Source organism: Cygnus atratus, chromosome 8, assembly GCF_013377495.2.
Source record: "Cygnus atratus isolate AKBS03 ecotype Queensland, Australia chromosome 8, CAtr_DNAZoo_HiC_assembly, whole genome shotgun sequence".
In the NCBI taxonomy this organism is placed as follows: Eukaryota; Metazoa; Chordata; class Aves; order Anseriformes; family Anatidae; genus Cygnus; species Cygnus atratus.
In genome coordinates, this window is record NC_066369.1 from 10,821,249 (window position 1) to 10,843,651 (window position 22,403).

At 54.1% G+C, this 22,403-nt stretch overlaps 1 protein-coding gene and 2 long non-coding RNA genes across 3 annotated transcripts; 2 read left to right on the forward strand and 1 right to left on the reverse strand.

The window, feature by feature from the left end:
• The first annotated feature begins 155 nt into the window (after positions 1-155).
• Positions 156-6,703, forward strand: GLUL (glutamate-ammonia ligase). Its single transcript, XM_035537176.2, has 7 exons — positions 156-255; positions 1,327-1,517; positions 2,579-2,740; positions 3,042-3,188; positions 3,608-3,735; positions 3,898-4,097; positions 5,027-6,703. Exons 2-7 carry the CDS (start codon positions 1,352-1,354, stop codon positions 5,343-5,345), a joined length of 1,122 nt encoding a protein of 373 aa, XP_035393069.1. The 5' UTR covers positions 156-255; positions 1,327-1,351; the 3' UTR covers positions 5,346-6,703.
• An 11,120-nt stretch (positions 6,704-17,823) lies between these two features.
• Positions 17,824-21,008, reverse strand: LOC118243279 (uncharacterized). The gene is made up of 3 exons (XR_004777239.2): positions 20,859-21,008; positions 19,821-19,911; positions 17,824-17,994 (listed from the first exon to the last, which is right to left on the reverse strand). It is a non-coding gene; the product is annotated as an uncharacterized LOC118243279 (long non-coding RNA).
• Positions 19,946-21,969, forward strand: LOC118243278 (uncharacterized). The gene is made up of 3 exons (XR_004777238.2): positions 19,946-20,037; positions 20,644-20,894; positions 21,677-21,969. It is a non-coding gene; the product is annotated as an uncharacterized LOC118243278 (long non-coding RNA).
• Positions 21,970-22,403: the final 434 nt, after the last annotated feature.

Consider the following 22,403-nt stretch of genomic DNA (forward strand, 5'->3'; position numbering starts at 1 on the left):
AAAAAAAAAAAAAAAAAAAGACAGAGCAGCCCAGGGGGGCGCTGAGCTTGTTTTTCCCCCTGCCCCGGCTCGTTTGCCAGCTCCCTCCTCCTCCCAGCCCCATCCCCGGCCCCGGCCTGCCCCCGGCCCCGCTTCCCCGTGCCCAATCAGTGCTGCGGGGCCGGCGCTGCGGCTCCATAAAGCGGCGCCGGGCGCGGCCCCCGGGAGCCGAGCGTGGGAGCCCCGCGCCGAGCCCCTGCCCGCAGCCGAGCCCAGGTAAAAATAAAAAAATAAATAAAAAAAATAAACCTCTCTGGGGAGGGGAAGGGGGGGGTCCCGGGGCCGGGGAGGGCCGCGGTGCTCGGCCGCTTTGTTTTGCCGGCTGATATCCCAGGGGGAAATTCCTGCTTCGCTCCCGGGACGGGGGGAGGAGGACAAGGGGCAGCTCGAGTTTTGTCTTCAAAACAATCTCTTGGCTGTCTTTTTTTTTTTTTTTTTTTTTTTTTGCCTTTCTTCCTGCGAGGCTCGCTCTCTGCTTGCTTAAACAGCAGCAGCTGCAAAGAGAGAGATGTGATGCTCGCGTCTCATCTCTTGGAGGTGAGGAGCCCCCCAAATTAGGGGTCTCGCTGGGGAGGCACAGTCCGGGCAGCCCCTGCAGAGCGCCTGGGGAGGCTTGAATTTTGAGAGGCTCTCAGCACGGACTTCCCAACTTGTTTTGAATTTTTATGTTGTTTGTGTTGCCAGTCCTCCCCTCCTTGCAAACACGAGCGGTCCTGGCACACAGGGGCTGGTGGAAAGGCTGGGCTGGCCCCCAGACCAGAGCCCCTCTGGGCTCCCCATCGCAGCCCAGACACGGGTGTGCAGGGCTTGTTGCTTTCCCTCGCCCCGGACGAGCCTTGTATAACTTCAGACCAGCTGATCTGGGAAGGCAGCTGGGGCTGGCAAGCCCTCCGTGCTGAAGCAAGCACGTTAAGAAAGCCCCAGCTAAGCCTCCCTGCGCATTAGCCCCGCTCCAGAGCAGCGGTGAGCACGGACGTGTTTAACAGGTTAAAAAGTTCACACCTGGCGGAGACACAGTTTCGAAGGCTGTCGCTTGGTGGATAAGAATCCTGCCAGGACAGGATGTGGGCAGGAGGTTGGTTATTTTATGGGATACTTGGAAAGCATCAGAGCATCGTGCTGGTGTGAGCTGCTGGGTTTTCTGCCTGGAGCACGGGGTGGCACAGGACCACAGGAGACCTCAGCCAGCACTGTGGTTGAGTTTCCTCTGGGAACAGAGTGTGGAAAAACCTGGGAGCACAAGGGAGAGGCTCACGCTTGGGGTTGGCTTTTGCATCTTCCCTGCAGGAACTCCCTCGTCCGGTCTGCAGCCATGGCCACCTCGGCGAGCTCCCACCTGAGCAAAGCCATCAAGCACATGTACATGAAGCTGCCGCAGGGGGAGAAGGTCCAGGCCATGTACATCTGGATCGATGGGACGGGGGAGCACCTCCGCTGCAAAACCCGCACGCTGGACCACGAGCCCAAGAGCCTTGAAGGTGAGAGGTGCGGGATCCCCAAGGATGCCGTTCTCCCTTTTTGGGCTGGAAGGATGGCTGGGGAGGAAGCGCGGGCAGGAGATGAAGATGCCTCTCCTCATCCTCCCCCTGTCTCCTCCTGCCCTGGATGCCCCGGGGGGACGTTCCCAGCTCCAGATGTGGCGTTGAAGCGCGATGGCAGGGGTTGGGTGCCCAGCCCTGGCGTTGTACCCGCGGTGGAGGGGGCTGTTGGCAGGGGATCCGCAGCCCCATTGACTCTCTAGTACTCGTTTTGGCCGGAAGTAGTTTGGCAGAAGAAAGTGGAGGGGAAAGAATGGAGCTATCCGGTGTAATTAAGAGCTTGTGTCCCTCAGAACAAACAGTCCCAGCTTACACAATAATAGCATTAGGATTTTCCCCAGGTTGCCATGGAGCTGGCTGGAGACAGTTATGAAATGAAAATACTGTGTGTGACTGAGCAGAATTATCTTTTTCTTTTTTTTTTTTTCCCCTTTTCCCTCTAAGGGAGTGGTTGGCACAGCTCCTTTGAAATCTTTGTGCTTCCCATCCTCCCACTTTCTCCCCCCAGGATATAGAGGAGATAACATAGCCCGGGTAGAGTTCACTGCTGCTCCCGCTGTGCTTTGACCTGGCGAGCAGTGCACCAGGTCTCTCCTCTGTACAAGACTCAGCCTGTGCGGCACCCTATGGGACTCGCTCTCCCCCTGTCCCCAAGCGCCCCGTGTGTAAGCAGCCTGGGTGCCCTGCTCATCTCTGTGGCGGCTGGGAGGTGGGAAACAGCCACAGCGCTGCCCTGCTGGCTGGGGCTTGGCCAGCAGCCCAGCAACTCGTGTTTCTCAGGGTGGCTGCAGAGCTGGGGAGTTGCCCTCCCCCATTTCTTACTTGTTTTTCTTTTTTTATTTTTTTTCCATTTGGAACTAAAGCAGCTGAGCCAGGGTGAAACCTACTGTGGGCTCATTGCCTATAGGCAGTTGCACCTCCATGATACTGAAGGGCAGCAGGGAGTTTGAGTTCCTGGTGATGGTGGACCCTGGCTCACAGTGGTTGCTGCTTCTCCCCAGATCTCCCCGAGTGGAATTTCGATGGCTCCAGCACCTTCCAAGCCGAAGGCTCCAACAGTGACATGTACCTGCGACCTGCTGCCATGTTTCGGGACCCTTTTCGCAAGGATCCCAACAAACTAGTTCTCTGCGAAGTCTTCAAGTACAACCGCCAGTCTGCAGGTGAATGGACCTTCTGGTGGAGGTGGTGTTTCTGGGGAGGGGGAGCTGGTAGAAGGTGGGGGTGGAAAAGGGAAGACCTACCCAAGTGTGGTTGGTGTCCTTCAGTCTCATGCCAGTCAAAAATAATCCCTACCCTGGAAATAAAAAGCAAACAAAGTGCTGGTGGTGGAGATTCGAATGGAATATTGGTCCTGGGCTTCTCCTCTCCACCAGTGCTGCTGAGACTCAGACTGTAGATAAAGTAGGAATGGGGAATGGCAGTGGAGAGCCTAAAAAGCCTTTTGCTGCTTTTCCATTGTAGAGACAAATCTCCGGCACACCTGTAGGCGGATTATGGATATGGTGTCCAACCAGCACCCCTGGTTTGGGATGGAGCAAGAGTACACACTTCTGGGGACAGATGGACATCCGTTTGGCTGGCCTTCCAATGGCTTCCCTGGACCCCAAGGTAACCTTTTAGGAGTCAGCACTGGGACAAGGCAGGAGCATTCACCGCCGTGCTTGAGCTGCAGTCGTTGTGATTCAGCTTATGTTTCTAGTGAGCTGAGAGATTGGAGGCCTTTCAAGGGCTGAAAGGACAGTGGCAAGCAGGATAGTGTCAAAAGCTAATCTAGGAAATTAGAATTGTTATGGAAAGGCAAAAATGATGACTGGCCTCATCCAAATGTGCTGTTCAACTTGCTGGTCTATGGGCGATTTAAACTCTTGCCCAGCATGACAAAGCACAAGCCCAGGCTGTCAGAGGGACTTGCTCTGCTAGCGGTCTTCTGTGAAAAACAGATGCTGAGCCTTGTTCTTCCCTGAATTTGAGCCTTTTTTCCTTCTGGAAGCTCACATTCCTCTTGCTTTTCATCTGTGCTGTTGCAGGTCCGTACTACTGTGGTGTAGGGGCAGACAAAGCCTATGGCAGAGACATTGTGGAGGCCCACTACCGAGCGTGCCTTTATGCTGGCGTGAAAATTGGAGGAACCAATGCAGAAGTAATGCCAGCCCAGGTAAATTTGTAGGTGCCTTGTGGGAGGAGATAGTGCAGAAAAATCAAGTGCAACAGGAGCTTTTGCTGCTTGGTGTTTGCCAATGATCTGAGCGTAAGGGGGTGGGAAGTGTCTGACCATGAAAGTCTCTGCACCACTGAGCACGACTCTTCCTTCCTGCAGTGGGAGTTCCAGGTAGGGCCATGTGAAGGGATTGAGATGGGGGATCACCTCTGGATTGCACGCTTCATCCTCCATCGGGTGTGTGAAGACTTTGGTGTCATCGTGTCCTTCGATCCCAAACCCATCCCTGGGAACTGGAATGGGGCTGGCTGTCACACCAACTTCAGCACCAAGAACATGAGAGAAGACGGAGGTCTCAAGTAAGTTTTTTGAGATGTGCTGGTAGCATCCCTTTGCTAGGCACAAGCTGGGCTTGGTAGCAGCAAGCTTTTTGCAGAGCTTTTGACTGCCTGGGAGACATCACTGTGGTGCTTGGCATTCTGCATTAGCCTTTCTTCTGGATTTCACTGTTGTTTGTTTGTTTTTATTTTTTTTGTGTAATGTCACACTCCTGCTGGTGCTGGGTGGGAAATGGAACCAGCAGTTCGGCTCCGTCAGTGCTGATGGAAGCACGGGTGGACAGGGTGCAGCAGTTTGTAACAGCTCTTCATCTGTCAGTGCTGTAAACAAACAAACTTAACAAAGACATTTCTTATTCATGAAAGAGACCATTTGCTTCTGTCCAGGCCAGGCTGGAAGCAAGTGACATGTTTGGTTTAAACATGACGATTCTGGAAATGTAAAACCTGAGTTCCCATGTGAGGCTGGCATGCAGAGTGTGGGCAGAGACCTCGTGGCACTGGACCATGGTGGAGCTCTGTGAAGGTTTTCTCTGGGCAGCTGGGCTGTCTTGCTTTAATCTCCCTGGTGCCCTGAGATAACAAACCAACATCAGCTTCCCTAATAAAAACTTGGGTTGAGAGATCTTCCCTCTGAGAGCAGGTTCCCTGGCGGTGATGCAGCCCGTGTAATTTGGATATGGGTTAAGCCAATGCTGCCCCACACCCAGCACTCCCAGGGGACACTCTCAGCCTGCAAGGTTCCTTTTCCAAGAACAACCCAGGTCAGAAGGAGGAGGGGAGAGAAGCCCCCAGTTGAGATGGTCAGAAAAGTGAGCTGTAGGGGGCTGATACACCTCATCGTGAAGTGGCTCGGGGAGAGGGATGAACATGTTGCCGCTTGGATGCAGCAGGCGAGTGGCTCAGCTCGTATCCCCCATCTCACTGAACCCTCCCCGCTCCATTCACAGGCACATTGAAGAGGCCATTGAGAAGCTGAGCAAGCGCCACCAGTACCACATCCGTGCCTACGACCCCAAGGGGGGGCTGGACAACGCCAGGCGCCTGACAGGCTTCCACGAGACGTCCAACATCCATGAGTTCTCAGCTGGCGTGGCCAACCGCGGCGCCAGCATCCGCATCCCCAGGAACGTGGGCCATGAGAAGAAGGGCTACTTCGAGGACCGCCGGCCTTCTGCCAACTGTGATCCTTACGCTGTGACAGAGGCCCTGGTCCGCACATGTCTCCTCAACGAAACCGGGGACGAGCCTTTTGAGTACAAGAACTAAGCAGACTTGTGCCCACAGACACCGCCTTCCCCCTGCGCTTCCCACACCCCTAAACTTCCCTTCTAGATGTAATCCTGAGGGTACAAGATAACACATTTCGTGTCTCAGTAACTCTTGTTGTCTTGAGGTGGGGGAGGAGGGCAAATTTTAGTTTTATCAATGTCTGTTTGTCATTGACTCTTCAAAAGGCGAGAGAAGGAGAGGGTGTTAGAGAATTTTTAACCACTGTTTTTGTTGTTTTTTTTTTTTTTGTCTAATTCATCTGTACATCTGATGGGATCCAGTGGCTTCCAGGGACAGACCGCACACACGCTAAGCCAGCAGACAAGTGGAAAGTGAAACCTATAGCCGAGTTCCCCAGGAGCCAAATTTGGGTGCCAGCCCCAGCGCTAGCTCTCTGCAGGCCAATGGTTCCCAAAGCTTGGTGCCCTTCTGCAGAGAAGGGCAGGCAGGAGCTGTGGTGGAGCCCAGCTCCCTCCTGTCCATGTGGTGCGGTGCGGACATCTGTGACCTCTTGCCACACTTTCAGATTTCTAGGAATCTTCTGGCATCAAGCTCGGCATAGGAGCATTTAGGAGAACTTGTTCTGTCACTGGAAGTCAACCGATCTCCTGCTCATAACACAGAGTGAAGTAGTATTTTTCTATTTAAATATAAAAACAAACAAAAAAAATATATATGAAAGTTTTTTTTTCTTTAAGAAGAAGAAAAAGATGATGGCCACTAGAGCAGGCAGAGCTCCTGGTGATGCTGTCAGAGGGCCTGCAGGGAGGACTGAGGGGGAGCTTGGAGGGCTCAGTGGCGAAGCCTCACGCGAGTGGAGTTTGCAGGAGGTGGTTCCCAGGGCTGGGAAGCCCACAGAAATGTTTGTCACTGTAACTCGAGCATCTGCAAAGCGCTCACGTGCATGTAGATGAGCATGAGGAAGGCGTTCCGAACTAGGAGTTGGCTGGTCAACTTAACCGTGTTCTGGACAGAGCCATGGGTGCTTCACCCTTACCAGTGGGGTCAGCATGTCACTAAAGCAGGGCTTTTGATAAAGAAAAACAAGTTTTAGATTACTTTTTTTTTTTTCCAATAATGTGCTTAGTTTCTAAAACTGAGTGGTTTTACGGAGACTGTCGATGTCACTGTTGTGTCCTGGCTCTCGGGCCACTGCCGTCGGCTGTGGTGGTTGGTGGCTGGGAGGAGGGAGAGGTGACCAGTCCCTCCCAGCTCCTGCCGGCGGCTTCAAATGGTCCGGGATTTTACACTTAGATGGTGCCAGTTATATTCCGTTGCATTTGGACTTCCTCCGAATAGTTTTTTATAATTAAAAAAGGAAAAAAAAGATCAAAATATTAATTCTGGCTTCCTCCTTTCTGTGCATCTTCCTGGCGCCTTCTTTTGTATGTGTGTTGTCTGCGCTTAAAGGTAACTTCACCCTGACACAGGGTGGGTTTTGGCTTCTCATTTATGGGGTGGGTATTTTGGGGGGAGGAGAGGGTGGTCTGAATCCATGCAGGCTCTCCAGAAAATGCTTTTTTTTAGGTGGCCATTGATCCTGTGGTGGGTGGTGGTCCAGCCCTGACTGGAGGGGGTTCTCTTGGTATGGGAAAGGTATGGGAAAGGGTTGGGGCTTGTGAGCATCTGTACTATGTGATAAGCACAGGTGTCTGTATGCCTCCCCAGCTGCCTCCACACACATTCCACAGGACCTAGGAATCCCACGGAAAGTAAAATTGCAGCAAAATTCTTGGAAAAAAGAGGGCTGGGTGGTGGAAGGCCCTTTCCCATTCTTTGCATGGAGGAGATACTGCTAATACACCTCTGGTATAAAACTGTGCATTTACAAAAGCAAGCGAGGTAGCAGAAACGTGTCATGGTGCTCCCAGAGTCCTTTATTTAGCCTATGGCACTACTCTCTAGCTCCCTGCAGGGTACTTTCTTCAGGAGTGGATACTTTAACAGCTCCCATCCTTAACCATGCCTTAACCACACACAAGCATCCTGCTGGGCTGGTGAGGCTGTTTCTGCTGTTGTATTTTTGTGGGCCAAGTTGTCTTCTGCATCACCCTTCTGGGGAAGATTCAAGGCAGCACCTTCTTCACCAAGGCCCCAGATTACACTCTCTGTGCCCCAGCATCCCATAGCACAGGGCTGTGGGTGTATGGTGATGGGAATGGGATTCAGCCCTGTGCTCCTCCCCTTGCCTTGAACATAAACTTAGGACAGGTGGTTGATGCTTAATTGCACCTCTTGTTCTCAGCTGAGGAAGCATTTTATCCACTCCCTTCACAATTACCCAGCTGAGAACAGGGCTGAAACAATGAGCGTTTTCAGATGATTATGGAAAATATATGTAAAAAAGGCTATAATGAATTAGAAGGAAAAATCCTTCCTTTCCTCTAGACACTTCTTTCTGACTTTCTGCCTAAAGCCTCTTTGCTGAGCCTGCTTTGCAGCCACCTAAATGCCCTTTCCCAACTATGTGTGGTAGAAAGGCTTCCTCTTTAGACTGTGGGGCTCTTGCAAATTGCGACTGAAATCTTCAGAAGCTGAGTTTACTGTTTATGTATTTATATAAAACATTTTGGCTTTTAATCTAAACCTCCCAGGAGGAAGTGAATCCCTTTTCTGTGTTTATACACACACCCTTAAAATGTGAACAATTATACAGAAAGGTTCACCAAATACAGGAAAATGCAGGTATCAGTCCCAAAGGGCTTGCTGGGCGCATCAGGGTGTCAGGAACCACCGACTGCTCTCAAACAAGGCAGCCAAAAATAGCACCAGCTTTTTGAAGTGCATTCCCTTTTAATCAAATGCCAGCTTATGAGACAAGCCTGCTCCAAAACGATTAATACATCTGCTCACATGCCACGCTTTTCCCTTGGTTCCCTATAACTGAATTTTAAGGCAATCAAAATCAGATTAGCCACAACTCTCTTCAAATACAGCCTGCAGCAAATGAGCTAACCAAGATTACCCTCACAGCATCATTTAGCACAAGGTTCTAGTAACCCAATTACGGTGAGTAAGCAAGGTCTTTTTTTCCCTCCTGAAAAGCCGCCTCATGAATCAGGAGTGTCTGTTTGGGTTTCTTCTGCCCTTTCACAATTTCAGTGTGCCCTGATGCTGCTCACACCAGTCCCTGTCCTCCTTACCCCCCTCTTTTTTTCCTTTTGCATTTTAGTGGACCTATTTGATCTCTCTAGATTATCCTTTTTGCTAAGCTGGAGTAAAAGATCCTCTACCTGTGCTTGAGCCTGGTGCTATCAGAGCAGCCCTGCCTTGCTCCCTTGAGATGCCTCCTGCAGCTCCTCCAGGGCGGTGTGGTGTTCCAGGAAGGGGGTTTCACCCTGCTGGCTCCTGTGGCTTTTAGGCTGACCCCTGACCCTGTTTGTTTACTGATAAAGGGGCCAATCTGTAGGATTTGAGGCACAGAGAGAACAGCTTTCCCAAGCTCACGTGGATCATGGGGCCTGTTAGTCACTGGGTCATGGAGCTGGCGCAACCCATCTGGGTGCCCAAGGGCGTCACTTGGTCATGAGGAAATGGTGATCTTGGTTCGCTCCTTGTGGATCTGCTCTGCCCTAGAGCTGGGTGCTCAGGGACTGTGCCCTGCTCCTGCATGAAGGACTTTGAGGAGAACATGTGGAGGAGGGCTCTGGGCAGCCCCAGCCCTGCTGCTGTCTGCTCTGAAGCACTTCCAGGGTCTCCTGCTTCCCTAGTGGAGATGATGTGGGTCAGTGCCTCTCCCAGCTGCCTGGAGGTGCCTGGCCATGTCTTTGGATGGAATGAAATCTGGGGCTGGGTGCTTCTTGAGGATTAGCCCCTAAAACCCAGAGGCTCTGCCATGTTCCTGCCTCCTTGGCCAAGGACTCAATGCAAAGATTCCCCCAGTTTGAACTGGGCAGTCCAAGCCCAGATTCTCGCTTTGCTGAAAACCTAAAGCTTATGACCTACAAAAGCTTCTTGCTCTTGAGAGCTGCTCCGAACCCGCATGAGGTTTCTCCATGAGGCTCCTGGGACATCTAGGCCTGTATGTAACACAGCCAGTGGATCATCTGTGTTGGGGCGATGGCTGATCCAAAGCTGGCTGTGTGTATCAGCCCACGTGCTTCTGCAGCTGGGAAGAGTTGGATGACAATTTGAGGACCAGCGCTTCAGCATCCTTTGGCCAGCAGCCCTCGCTTGTATATAGCGAGGCATCCGCTCTCCTGCTGCCACACAAGATTTGGCTTAGCTCTGCCTGTCTTGCTCTGGTGCTGAAAAATGACAGAGGGTGCAGGTGGACATGTTGTCAGTAACCATGAAACTCGTGAGGTGAGGTGAAAGGGAAGATGCACACAAGTTAGTGAAGACGGTTGCTGGCAGAGCTATTAATGGCCGAATTACCCCATCCCCGAGCCACTCCTTGGAGCTCCCCACCAGCACCCAGGCTCCCGAGGAACTCATGGTGGGCTGGACTTGCTGAGGGTTTGAAAACAAAGCAGGGGCCTTGCACACAGAGCACTCCTGGGTTGGCCTCAATGGGAGCCTGCCTGGCTGGGGAGAAACAGTTCAGGAAACTGGGGGGGAAAGCCATGTCCAGAGACTCCAGAAGGAACACCAGGACTGCAGATCTTCATCCTTGCTGGAGGACTGGGGCCGTTTCCTCTCTTATGCCTTCTCCCTCTCTGCTCTTTTCCTCCCTTCCTTGCTGAGATGGTGCAAGAGAGTTGCACCTGCAGGGACAGCAGTGCAAGGGGGCTGCGCAGGCTTTCTGTATATTTATTTTTTCCCCTTTTTTCCTCCCCATCCTGGCCTGCCCACAGGCTGGCATGGCCGGGCTATTTTGCTTTCATAAGCTGCATTATGTAAGCCGCGTCTTGAGCAGGGACGCGGTGCCAACTTGGAGGCCGCAGCGGGAAGGAGCCGCATTCCTCTGCCACTGGGCCTAATCCCTGCCTCCAGCCACAGCCGGGTTGCGGGGAGGAACGGGAGGGCTGTGCCCAGGTTTCTAATCCCCCACCAGGAGCCAGCTCGTTGGTGCGGAGCCGTCGTTCCCTTTGTCAACAGGCTGTGCCCACCGCTCCTCTCCGCAAGCCTGGTCCTTGGCTGCTTGGGGAGGTTGGCCCGGGCTTGCACACCACGCCTTGGGACCTTCCTCTCCCGCTGTGCTTGTTGAACTCTCCATGCCCTGTGGCTTCGGTTATGCTTGTTCTTAAAGGCTCGAGGGGGAGAAAATGGAAGTGGAGACTTCTACAGCTCTAGGCCAAAATACAGCGGCATGAGGGACTGCACGCTGAGCAGGTAGGGTGCAGAGCCTGGGGAAGGCCACGCTGGTGCTGCTGACTGCTCCTCCACGCTGTCCCACCACTGACTGTCCCCCAAGGGTGCCACATCTGCAAGAGGACTTTCTACCCTAGTCAAACCAAGGCCAGGTTGGATGGGGCTTTGGGCAATCTGATCCAGCAAGAGATGTCCCTGCCCAAGGCAGGATGGTTGGAATTACATGACCTTTAATGGTCCCTCCCAGCCCAGCTCATTCTATGTTGCTACAACCTGGGGAGCCCTGGAGATCCTGCACCCAGGTGGTTGAAGGGTGCAGGACAGCAGTGGGTGCTTGGCAGGGTGCTCGTGGGCTCCCCGTCAGCCTGAGCCAGCTCCTTCAGCCCCTGCACTCAGGACTGATGAGCTTCAGCACCAGGCATGGGCCACCCAAGTTCAGAAGAAAAGGCCCACTTCTCCTTGGGTTGAAGCTGACAGCAGTCATGCCTTGCCGTGTGTTTTCAGGTCTCGTGGGTGGGTAAGACTCCAGAGTTTTTGCTGGCAGCTTTCACCAGTGCTAAACATGCTGTTAAAGTGAGAATTAATAATCAGATCCAGGTCTGGGCTGCTTACTCCTCAGCACAAGCTGGATGGCTGTAGCCCATCCTCATGGCTTGTGGAGATGCTGAGCAGCTGGTGGAATGGCTCAGCTGCTTCTGCCCTGATCCAGATCTTGGCCAAAAAGCCTAAAACAGCGGGAAAGGGAGCAAGTAGGGTCCTCCTCCCCCTCTGAACTGAACCTGTGGGATTCTGGAGAGCACAGAGACGTGCAGGTACTTGGTGCCCTTCAAATGCTAGGACCAACCATTGCTTCACCCCCAGAAGGTGCTGTGCTCAACTCCTCTCCTTGGCTGGGGGCCCTGAGCCACACATCAAGCTGAAGGTTGGGCAGCCATGCCCAGGCAGTGCTGTCGGGGTGCTGGCACCGTTTGGGAAGCTGCCCTGCAACAGCTGGGCCTGGAGCAGGGCTCAGTCCGACTCAGGAGCTCAGAGGCCAGGGCTTCAGCTGGCTGAATCGCCAAAAACTATGCGCTTGCCCTGAAATACAAGATATTTTCAGACTGTTTTCCATCCGGACAGATAACACATGCGGGGTGATTAACTGGCTCCATTTTTTCCACCTCTCCATGTGGCTGGCTCTCCTGGCAAGGTCTCCATCCGCTCTTTAAAATGCTTTCACTGCGGCATGGATGCCTTCCCTTCTGGCAAACAACTGTGCCAGTGCTCAGCGAGCGACACTGCCACTGTGGGCTGGAGACCTGGGGGGAAATATCTCATTAAGAGATTAGGAGCAGTGTGAGCCTCTGCATGGGCAGGCACGAGCCTACGTGGTCCTCTCCAAACAAAAGCCAGCGGTTGTCCATGTTGCGTCTTGCCAAGAGGCAGCCTGGGCTTGCTGGGGTTGCTCGAGCTGGAGGGGATCATGTCATTGCAATGCGGGTCTTCTGCTGGTCTCAGTAAAACAGAAATCTCTGCAAAGGTTGGGGTTTTGGAAAGGCTCAGCACAACCAAGGTAGTGATGCCAAGCAGGCTCTGCAGAAGTCTGCAGATCTTGCTGGCACCCGGTGGAAAATGCTCAAACGAAATCTAAAGCAAATGCTGCAATACTTGTCTTTTTTCCCCTTTGTTGTAAATAATGGAAGGCTTTTTTTTTTTTTTTTTTTTTTTTTTTTGATTTTCTGTGGGTGCTATTTAAGCAGCAGCTGTATTTCAACCAGCTGGCAGCGTTTTGGGAAGAGATCAAGTGTTCTCAGCTAAGCTGGGCCAGACCTACAGCTGGTGGAAATTGGTGCAATTCTGCTTGGCCTCGGTGCTGAGGTGCTGTGTACCAGCTTTGAACTGGGCTCCCAGTCTGGTGACATGGTTCTTTGGGGGTTTCTGGGGAGGAGAGGTGCTCTTTGCACAGGAATAGTCATGTATGATGTTACTGGTGTCTGCTGGAGGAGGAGGGCGAGGAGCTGGGCTGTGCTGGGTGGGATTTTGGTTGTGCAAGGAGATCTCTGAGCTCTCACTGCTGGACAGTCCTCTGAAGCATGCAATAAGCGTGCTTGTTTTGAACGTCAGCAGCACAGAAAGCAGAGAAAGTGGGAGCAGATGTGTCTGTGGGTGCTGCTGGTCCTTCTCCTCATCTCAGGCAGGAGCTGCTCCGTGGGCACTGCTGCCTGCGGGCATCTGCCCTGTGTGGCTGCCCCCCATGTAAGCACTGCCCCATGCCCTCACCGTTCCCTGGGCTGTCTCCGCCACGGGGCACCTGTGTCCTGAGGAGGTGTTGGCCCTCTTCTGGGCATCCTGCTACCCTCAGAGCTTTTTCCCGGCTTTGCACCTCCATGCTCACTCCAGGAGAATGGAAATAGTGGTGGCTTGTGCCCGCTCACGGCGGAGGTAGCAGGAGTAGCTGTCCCTTCTTGTGCTCCACAAGCATGCCTTCCTGGTGAGTGAATTGTGCCCAGGGATGGCTTCTTCTGTCTGATTTGGTCCAGCTCTCCTAGGAGCTGCACAGGGTTTACTGCCTTGCACACTTCTGCTCCATCTCTAGGTTCGGCTGGGTGTGCTGGGCTTGTAATTCATTTGCATGGGCGCGCTTTTTCCGCTCTGTTGACATCTGCTGATCTCAGATTGCGTTCCAACCATTAAACCTTATGTGGCAAGAGAGAATCGAAAGAGGGGGAGACACCTCATTAATTTTTACTCCACCCTGCATCCTTCCCATCGTTTTGCTCTTGCACAGACAGGGAGGAATATTGTTTTGCTCACCCCAGGGGGAAAAGAGATGCCGTTTAATTGCCTGCCACCACATAGCACGATTATTGGTGCTGGGAGCTAAAGGGGGCTGTGCATGGCTGTCGCTGCACGGCACTTCAGGCGGGATGCTGCGTGGTCAACCAGCCCAGGTTGCTGCCCCGTCGAAGCCCTTGCCTTTGGTCACAGGAGGAGGAGGAGGACCAGGAAGCGCTGAGTAACGAGGCTAGGCAGAGCATGAGCATGTTCCTGCAGTCTGTCGTCAGCGGAGCGGAGAAATGATTAACTTTGTGGGCAGGACAGGGAAGCACAGCCGTCTGTAAGAAGCCTCTCGCCCACTGCCGGAGCCGATGCAGCAAGCAGACGGCTCCACGCTGCGGCTCTTAACCCGTGCCTGCACTCAGCATCCAGCCCTTGCTCCAGCTCCTCCTAACAGCACGTCTTGAAGTCGGCATTATTTAAAAGCAAAAGGAGTTGGGGCATGGGATGCGTGCTTCTAGCATCTCAAATATATTGAAGTGGCAGACAGCTTGCAAGGAAAATGATTTTTTTTTTTGCTAGCATGGTTCAGCAGCAAAGCCTGGGGTGGGAGCAGCACCCGGTGCACGACCCCGCCGGGTCCCGGCTTGGCTCCTGCTGCTCCCCTGGGCACGGGGAGGGGACGGGGACAGCCGGGAGCTCGTGGTGGCGGCAGAGGTGTGAGCTGCCAGGCAAGCCCAGCTCCCAGCTTCCCAGCTGCCAAAAGCAGCCAAGCAGAACTTGGGCAGTGCAGTCCCCCCTGCTGGGCACCCACTTTCCTTTTTAATGCCCCCAGCTGATGTTTTATAGGAGTTGCAGATGTTTAGTAGCCAAGGGCATTTTTTCCCAGGGTGGGCTCTCTCCACGCGGGGAGCCAAGAGAGCAAAGAACACGATGATATTCTCCAAGTGGTCCTCTTTTTTGCTGTAGCTACATCTGGCCCATCTGGGGAGATTTATTTCTCAGTGGGATCCCCGCAGGCAGACAGACCATGTTTTCTGATCAGTGCTGGCACTGCTGTGGCCGCGGGGCTGGTGTCAGGCTCCGGGCAAGGCAGAGTTTGTCAGGAGAGGAAAGAAAACAAGCAGCGTGCAAGCAGAGACACAGCCAGCACCAAACCAGGTGCTCTGCTCCTGGTCTGTGCTTGGCTGGGAGGTTTGTGGCTCCATCTCAGACATGGAGAAGCAGCTGTGTCAGCAGCAATTTGGGGTTTTCCTAGCTGTCTCGGTAGGAGGTAATTCAATTCCCTGCAAACTCCAAGTGCTTGACACCTTTAAGCCTATTCCTCGTGGCTTTCCCATGTAAACAGGGCTTAAAGCGAGAAGATAGAGCACATGCAGTGCTTTGCACAGCTCTCAGCTCCACGGCTCTGGGAAAGGGGCACACTGGGTGGGAGATGGGCAGGGATGGCGACAGGACCCTGCCCTGGGCTGGATCCCTGGGGCTGCATCCTGCCTGGATCGCTCCCAGCTCCCCTGCTCCGCTGGAGGCTTTTCCGTGGAAAGGTGACCCCACCTGGGAGGTGCGACAGCGGGGCTGGGACCAGGCAGGAGAAACAAAGGGCCTTTTGTTGTGCTTCCCCTGCCCTGCCGAGCTTCCTGAACCCGTGCCAGCGAGATGCCGGCCGTGCTGTCACGAGGTTTGGGGGAGGCTGGCTGCGCAGAGCTCCCCAGCCCCGAAACACAGCCGTGGGGCACACAGATGGGTCCAGCAGGATGGGGGCTTCTCAAGCAGCATCCACGGGTGGTCCTGGTGGGGAGGGATGCGTGGCCGTGGGGTGAGTGGGTGATGATGCATTGCCTCCCGGGACGGGGCGAGCGTCAGCACGTGGGTGGGCAGCGGGTGGGTGTGATGCCAGCGTGGAGCTGCCTCTGTCACCGGCGTGCCGACCTTGCCCAGCGCACAGCTGCCTCCACTCCCAGCTGAAGGGCACGCTCACGTGCCCAGGGGCATCACGGGTGGGTGTCTGGGTTGCTGGCACTGCTCCAGAAGGGGCACATTGAGCCCTTCCAGGTCTAGGTTGCTCCTCAGCATAGGGATGCTTAGTTCTACCTGGGATGCAAAAATCCCATCCCATGGGATTTTGAAGCAGCTCTGTCCTCCAGAATGAAATCCACTTAAAATCCATCCCTATTTCGGGGGCTGGAGGGGATCCATCAGTCCTTCGGATGTATCTCTTTCCATGTATTTGGAAAACCCCTGGGACGGTGAGAGTTAATCCTTCATCCCGGCTGCTTCCCTCACGCGCCCAGCAGGAAGAGGGCTTGTGCTAGGCCAGGGGCTGCTGGGAGGGTAGGAAAAAAGCGTTCAGACCTTTTACCTAATTTCCAAAGGTTCAGACCTGAAGGCCCTGGCAACACGAGCTGCCGGTGGGGGGATTGGCGATGCAGGGCTGTCCTCCCCACCAGTCCCTGCTCGCATCCTTGCTGGTGGGATGCCTACCGTGACCTATGCAGCAAGGTATGCAGGGGAGCTAGGGTCACCTCTCTGCATGTGAAGTGTTTAAAGCACAAAAATCACCTCTATTGTCTTCTATTTTTTTTCTTTGATTTGACCCAGGAAGGTCTGCTCTCGTGCACACCTGATTATAAATCAGTAGGGTGCTAAAAACCCAGTGAGTTGCCTTATATATTTACACAACCACACAGAAGTGCGAGGGGGTGGCACTTTGCAGCCAGAGAACAGGGTTTGACCCCGAGGAGCTTGAGTCCAAAACCACATTCCTTTGGCCGAGGCCAAATAAGCCTTTGCAGAAATATCAGGGATTCCTGGGAGCCTAAAGCAAAGACGTGACTTTGGGCAATGAAGACTGAGTTTGCAAAATGTTCTTGTTAGGGCCATAGCTTGCTAATTTTCCTTTTGGGTTTAGTAGTGGATTTAGTAGTGGATTTAGTAGTGGATTTAGTAGTGGATTTAGTAGTGTTGCTTGGTTATCAAATCCGTCTCCAAGCCCAGCCCACCCTGGAGGAACATCACAAAGTCTCTATGGGGCAAAGACCCCATGAAACTCAGCTCTGCTCCCCATGGGTGTTCTGAGTGACCAGAACCTTTTCTCAGGGAAAAGGTGGGTATTTTAGGAACAACGGAATTGATTTAAAGAGAGTTAAACTTCATTCAAGGCTCTTCAGGATCAATCAACACTTCAGCAGAGCATCTAAGCTTGATTATGAGACTGTGTTAAGATACTCCCATGCAGTAGGCAGCACCTTCCTTACATCCCTGTTTCTTGACGGGCCACAAATTTAGCAGAGCAAAATTTTAAGCAACTCAGTGAATCCTTACAGTGGCACGGGGTTCCCCTCATCATGAGAAGTTTCTCAAAGCAGAGCTGGCTGTGTTGCTGCCGTTCCCAGCCCGTGCATGGCCGTGTGTCCTCGCAGATTCCTTCCTAGAGAGAAGCACATAGTTCTGCGTGCGTTGTGTATTTATCTTTGAATCAGAATTGCTGTTTAAGAAAAAGAGGGCTGATAGACTGTCGACAAAGCTACTTTTGTGTCTCCTAGAGACTTGCTGGGCTCAAAAGCTTTCTGTGCAGCATTCTTGTAGCATTTGAATCCTGCCGCAGAGCAGTGAAACCCATCTCATCCCTAGGGAGCTGTGTGTGGAGAGGATCAGCTTCCCCCCAGTTTTAATAGGACATAGTTTTGGGCATTAGGCTGTTTGCATTATCCTTGTATTCTAATTTGGGGGTATAAAGGAATTGGCTACAACTGTCTAGCATTTAGCAGCCAGTCGGTGGCCACATACATCAGGTCTGAACATGATGGGTCTGGATTTCTGGGGAAGGCAGTTGCAGGAGAAATGATGTATGAAATGCTCTCGTGCCATGTTGTGTAGGAGCAGTTCCACACCGTTCCCTGTCCTTCCCTCCTCATTTATAGGGTAATTCGCATGCACCACTGGATTTATGCAAAAAAAAAATGTGAAAGCTGGGAGCCTCTCTCTTTGCCCAGGGGCAGGAGCCTGCAGGCACAGAGCAGACAGGAGCTGGATTGCTTGCTTGCACTCAACTTTCTGTTCTTGAGGAATCACTGGAATACGAATAGGATCCTTATCAAACCAGGTTCATCCAAAGGACAAGGTCATATTAATTGTTTGCAGAAGTCCAGCAAATAAACAGCATTCCTCCTGATTTCTTATTTGGCTGCTTTGGCTCCAGTGGCCAACTCAAGCAGGGGCTACGGAGCTGGGCAGCCTGGGGTAAGCGTGGGACTGTGCCCAGCATCCGAGGTGCGAGGTCAAGCACTATGGAAACGTGGCTGTGTAGATCATGTACATGGGGGAAAAAGGAGCATCCATCTTATCTGGGGGTCTGAATGCAGACGGGAGAAACACTGTGAGCAAGACTTTTTCGTGGAAGCCATTTACCATGCTCTGGGAGAACGAGAGACAATAAGGGTGATAAAATGCAAGCGTGGGGCTTGGCTCCCTTCCCAGGGCAAGGATGGGCAGCCTGAAGGACTGGAGTGCATGAGGCCAAAGCCATCAAGACTTTCAAGCAAAAAGTAGGCGACACAAGGCATTGCTAGTGCCTCCATCATCCCCTGACATCCCCGCCGGTTCTGGAGCGTCCTCTGTGGCCAGGCTGGTCATCTGCCTAAAGCGGAGAGAAAAATTTGCAGGCGTCTTCCTTTGTCTCAAGGTGGCCAAAAAAACCCCAGATTATCCCAAAACGGGCTGCCCTGTGCAGCCATCGCGGTTCCCCCAGCACGTCTGGGTGGTTTCTGGTGGGCGGCCAGGGGTCTGCCCGGGAAGGAAGGGCACTTGCTGGGCACAGCCCGTGGCAAAAGCTCCTGTCGGTGCTGGCCGCGCTGCCGGCTGACCAGAAGAGCTCACGTCTGCAAAATTCCCATCTAGGGCTAAATTTAAACACCCAAATGTAGAGTTCGGAAGCCCAGAAAACAGCCCAGCCCTCATCTGCAGTGGCTGCCTTTCACCAGCCCTCCTTTTGGCAAGGAAGGAGCTTTTGTTTTGCCTGGACTCTGGGCCAGCTAGGAATAATACCGCCAGCGAAACCCTCCCTGCCCCGGCACAATGAGGCGGCGCGCTCGGTCCCCAGCTGGATGGGAGGGGAGCACCCCAAAAAGCACCCCAAAACAGGACAGAGGGGTCTGGAAGCTTTCTCCTGGTGCTCAGCCAAAGCTCAGCACCCCGATGTGGGACCTGGGATGAGCTGGGATGGAGCGGTTCCATCTCCACGGTGCTGGGAATCGAGGAGAGGATTATTATCTTGCCCAAAGCAGCCTTATGACCCAGTCTGGCTGTGCTAAACCCATGGAAAATGCCCACAGCTGAGCAATGTCCCCCCCGCTGTTATTTTTGAGCAGTTCGCTGAGGACAGGAGATAGTGGGTGCTGACAGGAGCCTGGCTGCTAACGGGGCTCGTGCCTGGGCTTACGCGTGGATTTGTGCTTAAGGGGAGGTGGGAGGGACGGTGGGTGAAGGAAGAGGGCAGGAGCACGCAGATGTGATGGGAGAGACCAAGCTTATGCTAAAAGTGAGTGTCCAGAGAACTCACATGCACGCATCCACACGGGTGTCCTCCCAAATCATCGCTGTGCCAGGGCAGCCCTGAGCAGGGCAGGCACGCTGCAGATCAGCCCATTGCCTCCTGAAATTTTCTTGCCCAAACGGGGTTTTTCACTGGGTAGCACAAGTGCTTGGTTTCCTTTTCCCATGGGACTGATGCCCACCGCAGGCAGGACTCAGCGGGTGTGGGTTAACTTTTGGCCTGTAGCTGCTTCCCCTGCCATGGAGGAGAGGTGCAGGTGCCTCATGTCAGACACGTGCACAAGTCTTTGAGAGATTTGGCTTCCTGCACGTGTAAATACAACCAAGGGAAACCTTGGGGTCAACTCAGGATAGTTAACAGCCTGTCTTAAAAACAGATCTTGAATAAAAATAGGAAGATGCAGACACACAAAGCCTTCGTGTGCCCTGCAAAGGGGTGATGCTGCGGGCAGGACCCTGCTGCTCGCTGCTGGCTACGTGATGCCCATCCAGAAGGGCACAGGGTAAGGCTGAGGATCCCTCTGAGCAGCATCTGTAAGCACCCAGCGTCCTCCCCCTGTGACCACAGAGGGGCTTGGGGATGGCAGGCTGGAGAGGGGCCTCATCCTGTGCCAGCATTAAGGCTGGAGGAGGTGGGTCTCAAAATGGAAGCACAAAGTGCAGTTCCTGGCTGGGACAGCCTTTCCCAGGACCTTTCCTCCCTCCAGCAGCGACGCTTGGAGGGTAACAGGGATGCAGGAGAGGGAGAAATGAAAGTTGCTGCTTTTTTCAGGGCCTCCCCGGGAGTGATGCCCACCGGCAGCCTTCCTCCAACAACATGATCCTGGCGCAGCAAGGGGACACATTGCAGCATCCTCTGACCCCACAGACCCCAGGGCTGTCGGTGCCACTCGGGGCTCGCCCCTGACTCACATCCTTGATTCATCCCAGGGCAGGGCTCGACCAGCAGCGTGGGCTGGGCTCTTCCAGCTCCCTCGCCTCGCTTCTGCCGGAGTCACCCTTTCTGCTTTGAATTAAGAGACGGGAAGGCAAGGCAGGGAAAAGAATCAGCAATAAAAAGAGATGGAGCCAGCCCTGTGCTGGAGCCCGGAGCGATAAGCGTGCAGCCAGGAGGAGGAGGAGGGATGAGGTCGGCCACGGTCACGTGCGGGGATCTGCTTTCGGCACAGCCGGCGTGTTTGTAGGGCAGGGAGGGTGCGACATGGGCTCCCGCTTCCAGGAATCCTCCGAGCACAGGATATGCGGCGGGGAGCGAGTAAACATGATACAATAGCTGGCCTGTAACTCGATCGGCGCCCTGCGTTAGCTGCTCCCCGCCCGGGGACCTTGGCGGCTCCTCGGGGTGTCAGGGCACGGGGTGCCATGTGCTGGGATGTGGGGCGTGGGGCGATGGGGGAACCCGTTTTGGCAGGGGTGGGCGAGCTTGGCTGCTCTGGCTGAGCAAAGCAGGGAGCACGAGGGGGACCCCCCAAAAATAAAACTGGCTGGGCACAGATGGAGCGCACAGGCTGGGCGGCACAGCCTGTCCCAGCCACGGGAGAGGAGGATTTCAGACAGCAGCTGTGGATTTCCAGCTATATTCTTCAGCTCACACTGGGGAAGGATAGGATCAGGCCAATTTTTTTAAGCCCTCAGCTTGATTTCTTTGCTGCAGGAGCAGCGGGCAGGGGCTGGCCAACCCTCCGCAGGAGCAGGGTGGGTTTCTCACCACCCGCCGCTTTATTTGTATTTTTAGAGTGCGCCGCAGGCACGAGGTCCCCGCGGCAAGTGAAATTCCAGCCCGCAGCTCCGTGTCCCCATCCCGCTCCTCCGAGAGCCAGCAGCTGAGCCGGGGCTCAAGTGTCTTGGGGCACAGAGGTGGGGGCCACGCTCCGGGTGCCGAAACATCGTCACCCCGTCCCGGGGAGGGGTGGGGACCTCGGGGACGTCAAGGAGAAGGCCAGAGCGTACCGTGCTCGCTGGAGGGACCGATGAGTCGGCAGCATGGTGAGTCAAAAGCTGGGAAGGGCAGAAAGCTAGCAGAGGGGGATGCAGGGGGGTTAAAGCTGGCCAGCACATCTCCTGAAGGCATCTCAGGGCTTGCTGATGCAATTCGCCTAAGGTCTCTTGTCTCTCTGCTGAGAGCCACGTGGGCTGCGAGGGTTTTGGGCAGAGCACTGGCACTTTTTGCTGGCTGCAGCCCGAGTGGCAGGGTGCTCGTGGGCTGTGGGGAGGCTTTTGGGTGCCAGCATCACTGGGGTGTGATGCGGGAAGGATGCGTGGCCAGCGGTGTGACACCACTGGCTGTGCACAGACCTCGTCACCAGCACCGACGTGACACATCCCGCTAGGGCTGGGGCTGGACGGCGAGTGACTCAGGCAGGCGGCCGTCCCAGTGCTTGAATCACCGCTGAAAGCAGCTCCTGCCTGGCTGCTGGGGCTCACAAAGCTGTCTGCTTCAGCTGTGCACATGTACATACAGCCTCTGCGCACCTACGGAGCTCGCCGTGGGCTTCTTGGAGAAGTGGGGCAGCTCTGGAGCACCCAAAGCTTCCCCAAAGCGGGCTGTCCCTGCAGATTTTTAACACCCTGAAGGCTTCAGAGACCCCCTCAGCATCCCTCCGCAGGGAATATGTGGCAGCCTAGCCGTGGGACAGAGGTGGGAAGGTGCTGGGAGCTGGGGCAGCTGCCACCAGGCGAAGGAGGGGACGCAGTGACTCACTAGCCTTGATGCTCACCCAGCTGAATTAAAAGGACCAGATCCATACCACCTCCCTCTCGTGGCACAGGGAGAAAACCCAATATGCTGCCAGCAGCAATGACAGGCATGTGGCACACACCGGGAGGTGTCAAAAGATGCTCACGTCAGCTTCACCAGCAGCCCCGTGCCTCCTGCCCTGGCCGTATAGGGAAGAGCACCCGAGCAATTTGCCTTTTGGAGCCTTTTGTTTCGTGGGCCAGCTCTCACCTACGGCAAAACCATCTGCAGGAGCAGCAAGGAGAGAGCTGTGCCCTTCCTCCCCGCTTCGAGTGACAGGTACCAGCATTTCCCACTTCTACTGCATGGGAGAAGTAACACTCTTACGTTTAGGGGCGCTCGTGCCACAGAGAACATGAATATTAAATATCCATTCACCTGAGGGTTGGTTTGGGTAGGATTTTTTTTTTTTTAAGCAATTTTTTTTTGAATACATCTCTTTTTGGCAGCCAGTGCAGCATTTTCCACTTGCTCCACAGCTTGCCTGGTGGTAGCTTCCCAAAGATGCTTAAGGATGTGCATCCTTGCTCTGTGGTCCTCCTTGGCAATACCAGCACGAATCTGTGCTGGGGGTATAAATCTTGCCTCTCCTGGAGGTCTGGGGCTTCTCTGGGGCTGTCGTTCCCTCTCTGAGTGTTTCTGGGGAGAGGAAGCTGCGGCTAACCTCACCGCAAGCACAAATTAGCTGGGTTTTGTTGCTTTTGGGGTTGGTTTTTGTTTTGTGCTCGGCTCGAACAATAAAACATCTGTTCCCGAGC

Coding starts and splice junctions, on each gene's coding strand:
- GLUL (XM_035537176.2), top strand. CDS start 1,352: ATGGCCACCTCGGCGAGCTCCCACCTGAGCAAAGCCATCAAGCACATG. Junction 1,518..2,578: donor CGAGCCCAAGAGCCTTGAAG/GTGAGAGGTGCG, acceptor GCTTCTCCCCAG/ATCTCCCCGAGTGGAATTTC. Junction 2,741..3,041: donor GTACAACCGCCAGTCTGCAG/GTGAATGGACCT, acceptor TTTCCATTGTAG/AGACAAATCTCCGGCACACC.